The sequence below is a fragment of the Schistocerca cancellata genome, chromosome 8 (genome assembly GCF_023864275.1).
Source record: "Schistocerca cancellata isolate TAMUIC-IGC-003103 chromosome 8, iqSchCanc2.1, whole genome shotgun sequence".
Taxonomy (NCBI): Eukaryota; Metazoa; Arthropoda; class Insecta; order Orthoptera; family Acrididae; genus Schistocerca; species Schistocerca cancellata.
This window is the reverse complement of record NC_064633.1, coordinates 362,555,614-362,567,910: the sequence shown is the minus strand read 5'-3', so window position 1 is coordinate 362,567,910 and position 12,297 is coordinate 362,555,614. Positions and strand designations below refer to the sequence as shown.

The 12,297-nt window shown below is 46.1% G+C and overlaps 1 protein-coding gene across 3 annotated transcripts in view; it reads left to right on the top strand.

Moving 5' to 3' along the window:
- Positions 1–12,297, top strand: part of LOC126094913 (glutathione S-transferase D7-like) — a 91,968-nt gene that overhangs the window by 53,705 nt on the left and 25,966 nt on the right. For all 3 annotated transcript variants that reach the window (XM_049909557.1, XM_049909556.1, XM_049909555.1), the window contains exons 2-4: positions 4,039–4,193; positions 8,377–8,435; positions 8,532–8,673. In XM_049909557.1, the coding sequence (XP_049765514.1) occupies positions 4,053–4,193; positions 8,377–8,435; positions 8,532–8,673 (342 nt within the window). In that variant the 5' untranslated portion in view covers positions 4,039–4,052. The remainder of the gene's footprint in view (positions 1–4,038; positions 4,194–8,376; positions 8,436–8,531; positions 8,674–12,297) is intronic.

Sequence of the window (12,297 nt, the reverse complement as noted above, 5' to 3'; positions counted from 1 at the left end):
ATATGTGCATTTTTGGGTGTGTCATGGATTTATGTGTGTGTGAAGAAAACATTGACATCTGCGAAACAAATTTAATATTAAGCAAGCTTTACAAATGGCTGTGAGCACTATGGGACTTAACATCTATGGTCATCAGTCCCCTAGAACTTAGAACTACTTAAACCTAACTAACCTAAGGACGGCACACAACACCCAGCCATCACGAGGCAGAGAAAATCCCTGATCCCGCCGGGAATCGAACCCGGGAACCCGGGCGTGGGAAGCGAGAACGCTACCGCACGACCACGAGATGCGGGCAAGCAAGCTTTACATAAGTGTATGGCCAAGTTCTAATGATTTATAACATCCCAGGTTTTGTAGGCTTCTAAAGATGGTAGATTAATCTGTTCAAAAAGTGAAATAAAAATAATTGTGCAAATGATGACTGAATTTTATTCTCAAATACTATAAAGTTTCTGTGTTGTTGAAGACCCGTCGCTGTATGCACCGCTGTGAGCAGTGGCCCTTTGCAAGGTACCTGATTCCCTAATGGCTAGTGCATGCAGTTCCCTTCACGATGTTCTTTCGCAAGCTGGTTGAGAAGGGCTCGAATTCACCGACCACAGCAATTTCTGTCGGTTTCATAACTGGTTCTCATTGACAAGGCGTGACGCCCGCCTCTGGTCCCTGTTCGCTTTTTGACTGCTCTTCTTATCATTTCTCGTAGACAAATTGGGGATTCTGCATTGATACACAATTAAATCTGGCAGCTTCATTCACGGTGTGATCATAAGCGCCTCCAAACACGTCAGCTCCTTTCTGATATTATTTCACATCTCGACGTCGACCTGTCTTACTGTGTAAATTTCATACAATTCATTGGGCACATACACATCACTTCAGTGTCAAGATTTGCGCTAGTTGTTGTGGGTCACATGTCCACCTGTTAATAGTTCTGTGACATCCACAGTGTTCCAAAGCCACCGGTGACCTTTTATTTTTTTCTTTAAGGAAGTGACTGATTTTTTTTGTCCGGTGAGCTCGTAATGCCTGTGTTGCCTGGAAAAATGTTAACTTTCGTGATTTTTTTTTAATTGGAAGGTTAGTCTCTCATGTAAGCAGTAACAACGCACCTGAAATGTAACCCTTGGGACACCCTTCACGGCGTCTTTGCTGTCACCAAAATGTTGTTTCCTTGCCGGCCGGGGTGGCCGAGCGGTTCTAGGCGCTACAGTCTGGAACCGCGCGACCGTTACGGTCGCAGGTTCGAGTCCTGCCTCGGGCATGGATGTGTGTGATGTCCTTAGGTTAGTTAGGTTTAAGTATTTCTAAGTTCTAGGGGACTGATGACCTCAGAAGTTAAGTCCCATAGTGCTCAGAACCATTTTGTTGTTTCCTTCTAGCGGTGTTATAAGTATTCTGCACAACTTTTTGCTTACTTATTCAAACTAGTTGTTCACAACATCATATATTTCATAAAATATGAGCTCTTGTTGCGAGGTAAAATGTCTTGGCAAGATCATAAAAGAATCAAATATATCAAGCTTGCAATATACTCCAAGAAAAAAAAGACGCACCACGAAGGAATTGTCTGAATGGGGTGGATATCAGTAGATGTGATGTACACGTACAGACAAACAATTTCAGAAAAATTGGATGATTTATTCAGGAGAAAGAGCTTCACAAATGGACCAAGTAAATAATGCATTGGTCCGCCCAGGGTCCTTATACAAGCGATTATTCGGCTTGGCATTGATTAATAGAGTTTTTGGATGTCCTCCTGAAGGATATCCAGCCAAACTCTGTCCAACTGACGCGATAGATCGTAAAAATCCCGAAATGGTTAAGAGACCACTGTTCATAATGTTCCAAACATTCTCAATTGAGAGATCTGACGACCTTGCTGGTCAAGGTAAGGTTTTGCGAGCACGAAGATAAGCAGTAGAAACTCTTTCCATGTGCGGGCGGGCATTATCTTGTCGGAGTGTAACCCTTGCATGATTTACCACGAAGAGCAACAAAAGGGAGTGTAGAATACTGTTGACGTGTCGCTATGCTGCAAGTGTGCCGCCGATGACAACCAAAGAGGTCCTGCTATAAAAAGAAATGGCACCCCAGACCACGACTCCTGCTTATCGGGCCATATGGCGGACGAGAGTCTGGTTCGTATCCCAACGTTGTCTGGGACGTCTCCAGACTTGTCTTCACTGGTCATCGGGGCTCATCACTAGAGACAATCCTACTTCAGACAAGGAGATTCCAGACTGAAGACGTGTATGGAGATGCCCTGGACAATGGTGGGATGCCACCTGACTGTCGCCCGCTATACGGTACGACAATTACACTGCTGGCCATTAAAATTGCTACGCCAAGAAGAAATGCAAATGATAAACGGATACTCATTGGAGAAATATATTATGCTAGAACTGACATGTGATTACATATTCACGCAATTTGGGTGCATAGATCCTGAGAAATCAGTACCCAGAACAACCACCTCTGGCCGTAATAACGGCCTTGATACGCCTGGGCATTGAGTCAAACAGAGCATGGATGGCGTGTACAGGTACAGCTGCCCATGCAGCTTCAACACGATACCACAGTTCATCAAGAGTAGTGACTGACGTATTGTGACGAGCCAGTTGCTCGGCCACCATTGACCAGACGTTTTCAATTGGTGAGAGATCTGGAGAATGTGCTGGCCAGGGCAGCAGTCGAACATTTTCTGTATCCAGAAAGACCCGTACATGACCTGCAACATAAGGTCGTGCGTTATCCTTCCGAAACGTAGGGTTTCGCAGGGATCGAATAAAGGGTAGACCTACGGGTCGTAACACATCTGAAATGTAACGTCCACTGTTCAAAGTGCCGTCAATGCGAACAAGAGGTGACCGAGGCGTGTAACGAATGGCACCCCATACCATCACGCCGGGTGATACTCCAGTATGGCGATGACAAATACGCACTTCCAATGTGCGTTCACCGCCATGTCGCCAAACACGGATGCGACCATCATGATGCTGTAAACAGAACCCGGATTCGTCAAAAAAATGACGTTTTGCCATTCGTGCACCCAGGTTCGTCGTTGAGTACACCATCGCAGGCGCTCCTGTCTGTGATGCAGCGTCAAGGGTAACCGCAGCCATGGTCTCCGAGCTGATAGTCCATGCTGCTGCAAACGTCGTCGAACTGTTCGTGCAGATGGTTGTTGTCTTGCAAACGTCCCCATCTGTTGACTCAGGGATCGAGACGTGGCTGCACGATCCGTTACAGCCTTGCGGATAAGATGCCCGTCATCTCGACTGCTAGTGATACGAGGCCGTTGGGATCCAGCACGGCGTTCCGTATTACCTTCCTGAACCCACCGATTCCATATTCTGCTGACAGCCATTGGATCTCGACCAACGCGAGCAGCAATGTCGCAATACGATAAACCGCAATCGCGATAGGCTACAATCCGACCTTTATCAAAGTCGGAAACGTGATGGTAGGCATTTCTCCTCCTTACACGAGGCATCGCAACAACGTTTCACCAGGCAACGTCGGTCAACTGCTGTTTGTGTATGAGAAATCGGTTGAAACTTTCCTCATGTCAGCACGTTGTAGGTGTCGCCACCGTCGCCAACCTTGTGTGAATGCTCTGAAAAGCTAATCATTTGCATATCACAACATCTTCTTCCTGTCGGTTAAATTTCTCGTCTGTAGCACATCATCTTCGTGGTGTAGTAATTTTAATGGCCAGTAGTGTACATCACTTCTACCGATTTCCTCCCATTCGGATAATTCCGCCGTAGTGCGTTTTTTTTTTCTTTTTCGTTGTGTTCAGTGTGTACTTGGTGAGTAAATGTAGAAATGCCGTTCTCAGTTGAGCAATCCTGTTAAAGTCGCAACTGTGACTCCATAAATAAATTGTCTGTACTTCAGTGTTATACCTCTCTTGAGCACATTACCTTCTGAAATATTATGGACAAAGTTGTTGCAGAGAAATTATGTGATAGTTACTTAGAAATTTCCTGTCACCTTTCTTATAAAGGGATAATATATTTTGCTTGTTTTCAGACGACCCGTGAATCATGCCTGTAGTTCTGTATCACTTTTCTCCCAGCCCACCGTCCAGAGTAGCCTTGACTGTTGCTAAGGCTCTTGGGATCGATGTCACCGTCAAAATCATCGATCTGTTCAAGAATGAGCACTTACAAGAGGAGTATCTTAAGGTAAGACACTGGTAGTGTAGTAAATATTCGTTGTGTCCTTCAAGACTCCTAAACACCAGATCCGTATTAAGTGGCTCATTCATTCTCTTATGGTTGTGTGCTATTTATTTACAGTAACGTGTCGTATTTATATAAATTTCAAAATTAGTTCTGCGTTTTTGAAGCGCACACACACACACACACACACACACACACACACACACACACACACACACACACATACGTGTTTACATGTTTACTTATTCTCCCATGGAGAAAGTAGAAAGATGGAAATGACTGTAATTTATTAAAATTTGCTTTGTTCGTGCATCATTTTTAATTCAACTGGAAGGCTATAAATGTATTTTAGTAAAGTAATTAAATAGTCGATGACTGATGTATTTCCTCCTAGTTATTATTTATAAATCTCATTGTTTTCGTACTACGTCACGTAACTCAGTTTGTTGTCACCATGACTTCTTTTTAAAGAGTTGCGTACGAGACAGCTTGAGGATGTACAACTCATATCATCGCGTTTTACACATACTTCATTATTTCTTTAGAAATAATTATGATTACCATTTCACAGTACCTAAATGAATGAATCACATGAAGTATGCTAAATTTGAAACATTATTGACAGTATCAGTAATGTTATAAAATACGACGTGAGTGACGTCGACCATCAGTTCCTTGAAGAATCTTAGTGAAAACATTAGTCAAATGTGGTCTGGAGAATGTACAGGCAAAGCTGTGGGGCCTCTCCGACCAATCGAAACTGTCTTGGACGGCATTTTCAAATGCACATGCACGTTGCTGCGAAAATGTTCTGGTGCATCATCGTGTATGAGCCACATATACAGTGTTCAATATGAGTTCGGGTTTGCAGCCGGTCGTCGTAAACTTCATTGCACGATATTTCGGCTGGACAACTGCCAGCCATCTTCAGGTGAGCCGAATGAGGACTCACGAAGGCGTTCTCCGCTGCGTCTTACATAATGAGCTGATAGTACTGCCGCGCATGCGTTGCAGTTGCGGACACAGGAGGACCACACCACCCAGCGATAGCGCCCTCGCTGGCGGAACTGCAATACTCAGGAGCCGTCGGTATTGTCTCTGGCCGCAGCTATCGAGGTCTTCTGGCGTCTTCGTCTCGAGAAAATTTAGGAGATGACGGGATTCCATGCGTTGTTCAATTGGTAACCACTGTCACGGTTCATTAGATTTCCCGCAATGCTTATTTCAACAGATTCTTTGATAATGGAGTCCCAAAAAGATGTTGCTGTGGCCAAAATCGAAGTTTTATCGTCCTCCATTGAATGTCCGTTAGAAATACAATATTCCGCAACTGCAGGCTTACTGGGTTGCAGTAGGCGCGTGCAGCGTTGATGTTCTGTACAACGCTCTTCCACTGTACGCGTTGTCTGTCCTACTACACTACTGGCCATTAAAATTGCTGCACCAAGAATAAATGCAGATGATAAACGGGTATTCATTGGACAAATATATTATACTAGAACTGACATGTGACTACATTTTCACGCAATTTGGGTGCATAGATCCTGAGAAGTCAGTACCCAGAACAACCACCTCTGGCCGTAATAACGGCCTTGATACGCCTGGGCATTGAGTCAAACAGAGCTTGGATGGCGCGTACAGATACAGCTAGCTGCCCATGCAGCTTCAACACGATACCACAGTGCATCAAGAGTAGTGACTGGCGTATTGTGACGAGCCAGTTGCACGGCCACCATTGACCAGACGTTTTCAATTGGTGAGAGATCTGGAGAATGTGCCGGCCAGGGCAGCAGTCGAACATTTTCTGTATCCAGAAACGCCCGTACAAGACCTGCAACACGCGGTCGTGCATTATCCTGCTGAAATGTAGGGTTTCGCAGGGATCGAATGAAGGGTAGAGTCACGGGTCGTAACACATCTGAAATGTAACGTCCATTGTTCAAAGTGCCGTCAATGCGAACAAGAGGTGACCGAGACGTGTAACCAATGGCACCCCATACCATCACGCCGGGTGGTACGCCAGTATGGCGATGACGAATACACGCTTCCAATGTGCGTTCACCGCGATATCGCCAAACACGGATGCAACATCATGGAGCTATAAACAGAATCTGGATTCGTCCGAAAAAATGACGTTTTCCATTCGTGCACCCAGGTTCGTCGTTGAGTACACCATCGCAGGCGCTCCTGTCTGTGATGCAGCGTCAAGGGTAACCGCAGCCATGGTCTCCGAGCTGATAGTCCATGCTGCTGCAAACGTCGTCGAACTGTTCGTGCAGATGGTTGTTGTCTTGCAAACGTCCCCATCTGTTGGCTCAGTGATCGAGACGTGGCTGCATGATCCGTTACAGCCATGCGGATAAGATGCCTGTCATCACGACTGCTAGTGATGCGAGGCCTTTGGGATCCAGCACGGCGTTCCGTGTTACCCTCCTGAACCTACCGATTCCATATTCTGCTAACAGTCACTGTATGTCGACCAACGCGAACTGCAATGTCGCTATATGATAAACCGCAATCGCGATAGGCTACAATCCGACCTTTATCAAAGTCGGAAACGTGATGGTACACATTTCTCCTCCTTACACGAGGCATCATGTCAGCACGTTGTAGGTGTCGCCACCGGCGCCAGCCTTTTGTGAATGCTCTGAATGATTTGCATATCACAACATCTTCTTCCTATCGGTTAAATTTCTCGTCTGTAGCACGTCATCTTCGTGTTGCACCAATGTTACTGGCCAGTAGTGTATATAAGCCATACCACATTGACACGGTATTTTGTAAATTGCCACCTCCCGCAGTAGCAAATCATCCTTCACCGATCCCAGCAAATCCTAAATCTTCGAAGGTGGACGAAAAAGCACTTTCACATGAAAGTTATTAAGAATCCTCGTTATCTTGAAGGAGATATTTCCAACGAAGGCAAGAAAAGCTAGGGACTTGGCTGGCGCGTTCTCCTCTGTATCTACTTCCCGGTTCCTGGCTCTAGTGGAGAAGGCCCTGTTAATTTGCCGGGTCGAGTATCCATTGCCTCTGAACACCGCCCTTAAATGTGCAAGTTCTTTAGGCAAATTCTCTGCATCCGACACCGAATGTGCCCTATGCACAAGGGTTTTAAGTACACTGATGGTCTGGGATGGATGATGGAAACTAGAAGAATGCAAGTACAAATCAGTGTGAGTGGGCTTACGATAGACAGAATGTCGCACCGAGCCGTCACCTTTCCGTTTAACATCCAGGAATGGAAGGCAGCCATCTTTCTCTATTTAACTAGAATACAAGTACAAATCAGTGTGAGTGGGCTTACGATAGACAGAATGTCCCACCGAGCCGTCACCTTTCCGTTTAACCAAAACATCCAGGAATGGAAGGTAGCCATCTTTCTCTAGCACCAGCCTTCGACTGCTGCCTGACTGGGTGTGTGGGCAGCTCTGCACTCTGCCACCTTCAAAGGTCTGCGATGCTGGGATCCATGCATCTCTGAATGTGCCAAGGTCCAAACCGAGGACTCCTCTGCTCTGTGACATTGGGGCAAGATGCTGTCTGCCGCTTTCCCGGTGACGGCAGCCGACTCTTGGCCATCGTGCTACAGGTGGGAAATTCGACACATACTCGGATACAGTAGTAACGGCAGCACGCGGCCTGCGCCACTGCTGGCCAGAGCAGATTGAAAGCTAATCACACCGAGAGATAAGGTGTTGGTGTATCTGTCGTGCTCGCCAGGGATCAACACTAGCACCATCGAAGACTGAATGACCGTAAATAAACAGCAATAAAGAGTTTCTTGCAGCCACGAGCTGCGTTCTTCTTCTGCAGCTACATCCATGTCTGGTAGTGAATCACTGTCGACACCAAGCTGTCGTAGCCATGCTATGAGATTTCCGCCAGTCACTAGTGAAACAACCGGCCGCTGTGGCCGATCGGTTCTAGACGCTTCAGACCGGAACCGTGCGACTACTACGGTCGCTGGTTCGAATCCTGCCTCGGGCATGGGTGTGTGTGATGTCCTTAGGTTATTTAGGTTTAAGTGGTTCTAAGTTCTAGGGGACTGATGACCTCAGATGTTAAGTCCCATAGTGCTCAGAGCCATTTGAACCAGTGGAACAGTCTAGTATTTTAGTATTCATTTGACTTTGTTAGTCCCCAAAGCTCTGATTTTTACTAAATACTGCCTCTTCTATTTCAGATAAATCCAGAACACACGGTACCAGCCATGGACGACAATGGTTTGATTCTTCACGACAGGTATGTCCAGCGGTGATTTTCTGTGTCGTCTCATATACTCCATTATTCCATTCTCATAATCTCTGTAACACTGTAATAACGTTCCGCTTGTGGCAGCCACGTAATCGCCACTTACCTGGTGTCACGCTACGGAAAGGATGAATCTCTCTATCCGAAGGATGTGAAGCAGAGGGCGCTGGTCGACCAGAGACTGTATTTCGAAGCGACAATACTTTTGCCTCGTCTAAGGGCTACAACAGTAAGTGTGTTTATATAGATTTTGCAAGGTTTTGTTACAAAACATGTTATGAACGAAGCGAACAGTTATTTGAATGAATCTTGCTAAAATTTCAAAGTGATGCGAACATTGGAATCTGCCTGTAAAAGTTCAAGAGTATAAAGTATCAAACTTTTCACTTTCGAAAGCAAAAACGTGGAATTATCATGCTAAAAGTAGTGAGCAACAAAGCAACAATTTTTAAATCTCTTAATTTTTTTAAAAGAAGCCAAGTGCATCATCGTAATCTAGAGATATTTCTCTCACTTTTCAACATAATCTCCATTTCTTTGCACACGGTTTCGCCAATGTTCTGCAAGTCTGAACATACCCTTCCGACAGAACTATGTTCCAACTGCATGAAGACAGTGATGCCCTGCTTTCTGAATATCCTTCGCCGTCTCGTAGTGTTAGCTTCCCATCCTTACAGCTTTCGTCGCCTATCACAATACTCGTCCAAAAATCATCACCTTCATTTTGAAATCTCTGAAGATTTTGGCCGATGGTTCTTCTCTGTAGGTTACCGTCTTCGGACAATAATCGTGGAGCCCATCGGACACAAACTTGCAATAACTTAAGCTTTGTATCGTTTTGCGCATGCACTGTGTCCTAATGCACGCTTAGCAGCGATTTCGTTCACTGTGACACGCGTGTCTTCCGTAATGAGCTCACCAGTTCTTTCCTGGTTGCGTTCCGTGGAGGGGTCACCAGCGACGGTCACAGGCAGAGATACAATAGTTTGAACTGGAGCGTTCACACCGGGACACTACACTGCCTCACCGAGCCACTGTGACCCAGCAGTGACTCAGCCTCGCCACATGTGACGGACAGGGTCACTGTGATCACAGCAGTCACCGCCGGACATGCATTAGTTTGAACTGGAGTCACTGGGACACAGATCACAGACACTGCGCTGCAGATTTGCCAAACGACAGGCAGTAATTTCTGAGACAGTGACGCGAAACATTCATTGTACATCATACTGTACACACTGTAGCCATGAGTTTAGATTTGATTAACACAGAAGATTTTATAAGTGAAGTAGAAAACCGTCCTGCTATTTGGGATGCGAAAAGCGTTGACTATAGCGACAAAGTGATGAAGACGAGTGCATGGCAAGAAATTATAACGAAGTTTGTGCCTGATTTCAGTGAGAAGAGCATGGGTGAGAAAAACAAAATTGGTAAGTAGTATGTTCTTTTTTTAAATTTAGCACCTATTTTTCGGACCATAAAACTCTAGCGAAATTTAGTTGCCACCCCTGTACGAGTCCATTTCACTAACTAATCAGCTAGCAATACCTGCGGTGTCGGGCACCAGTGATCCGACAGTGTTCATCACAGTCACTGGTGACCATCACTGGCGACCGTCACCAGTATCCCAGTGGGAAACGGGCCTAATAGCAATGAGTCACTATTGGAATCAACACTGACACAAATATCAGAGACTAACGCTTGATAGGGATATGAAATGGAATAATCGTATTAGAGCAAACCGAAGACTGCGATTCATTCGCAGAACACTTAGAAGGCGTAACAGGTCTACTAAAGAGACTGCTTACACCACACTTGTCCGCCCTATTCTGGAGTATTGCTGTGCGGTGTGGGATCCGCATCAGGTGGGACTGACGGATGACATCGAAAAAGTACAAAGAAGCGCAGCTCGTTTTGTACTATCGCGAAATAGGGGAGATAGTGTAACAGACATGTACGTGAATTGGAGTGGCAATCATTAAAAAAAAAGGCGTTTTTCGTTGCGACGGGATCTTTTCATGAAAGTTCAATCACCAATTTTCTCTTCCGATGGCGAAAACATTCTGTTAGCACCCACCTACATAGGGAGAAATGATCATCACGATAAAATAAGAAATCAGGGCTCGCACAGAAAAATTTCAGTGCTCGTTTTTCCCGCGTGCCGTTCGGGAGTGGAACGGTAGAGAGACAGCTTGAAGGTCGTTCATTGAACCCTCTGCCAGGCACTTTATTGTGAATAGCAGAGTAATCACGTAGATGTAGATGTAGCTCAGTCGTTTATAATGCAAGCAATCAGCCGACTTCGTTTCATTGGCAGGATACTTGGAAAATGCAGTCAGTCTACAAAATAGATCGCTTACAAAACACTGTTGTATTCTGCTCAAGTGTGCAGGGACCATATCAGATAGTACTAATAGGGGATACAGAATTTATACAAAAAAAAAAGGCAGCACAAATGGTCAAGTTTATGTGAACCGTGGAAGAGAGTCTTTGAAATACTATCGCATAAGAGGTAACACAGGCAAAGCCAAGATGTTCGCGATTTACCGTTAGTTTCCTTAATCACCAACTCTGTGACGCCACGAGGGATACCACTGTGTCTCGCCAAAGCATTGGAGGTGTGGGACTTCTTCCCAGGTCGCCGCCGTAACTGCCGACGATGATCGTCCTGGGTACTGCAGAAACACGATTCATCGCTGAACACAGTGCGATGCCATTCATCAACAGTCCATGTTTCCTGGCCACGGAACCTCTCCAGGGTCCGCAGCTCGTGGTCGTGCGGTAGCGTTCTCGCTTCCCGCTCCCCGGTTCCCGGGTTCGATTCCCGGCGGGGTCAGGGATTTTCTCTGCCTCGTGATGACTGGGTGTTGTGTGATGTCCTTAGGTTAGTTAGGTTTAAGTAGTTCTAAGTTCTAGGGGACTGATGACCATAGATGTTAAGTCCCATAGTGCTCAGAGCCATTTGAACCATTTTTGAACCTCTCCAGACGCAGCTGTCTGTGTTGTGGTATTAACGGCATCCTTCGCTTGGGACAGTAACTGCCCAGTCCGGCTGCTGGTAGTTTCTGACCAATGGTGCGGGATGACACAGACTGTAACTTGTTTTACGATGGCAACTGCATATGTGAAGAGGCTACTGTTAGCTTGTTACACAGTACGGTGATCCACCCACGTGGTGGTCAGCCGTGGCCGACCGGAGCCTTGACGACGAGAATGCAGCCCTCACGTTCCGATGCAGACCAGCAATGGGCCACTGTCACATTCTAATCTCCCACAAATGTGGATGTTGCACTATTCGACCAACTGGGACCTACGGTGCGGATCCTTTCAAACTATGGCAAGTGCTGATAACGCTGTCTAATATGAGTTCATGGCACATCTGTGTACCTCAATATCTGAGGCTGTTGACGTCGCTATGTACCCTACCAGGACTGGTAACAGCACTAATGCAGTCGGGCGCCCGCTCTACCTGTCAAATACCCGACAATGACGTCTACATATACGACGTTAAAGACATCCGACCATGTCTTTTGGGGCACATCTGTGTACCTCAATACCTGAAGCTGCTGACGCCGCTATGTACCCTACCAGGACTGATAACAGCACTAAAGCACTCTGGCGCCCTCTCTACCTGTCAGCCGGCCGGAGTGGACGAGCGGTTCCAGGTGCTACAGTCTGGAACCGTGCGACCGCTACGGTCGCAGGTTCGAATCCTGCCTCGGGCATGGATGTGTGTTATGTCCTTAGGTTAGTTAGGTTTAAGTAGTTCTAAGTTCTAGGGGACTGATGACCTCAGAAGTTAAGTCCCATAGTACCCCAAGCCGTCTACCTGTCAAATACCCGACGATGACGT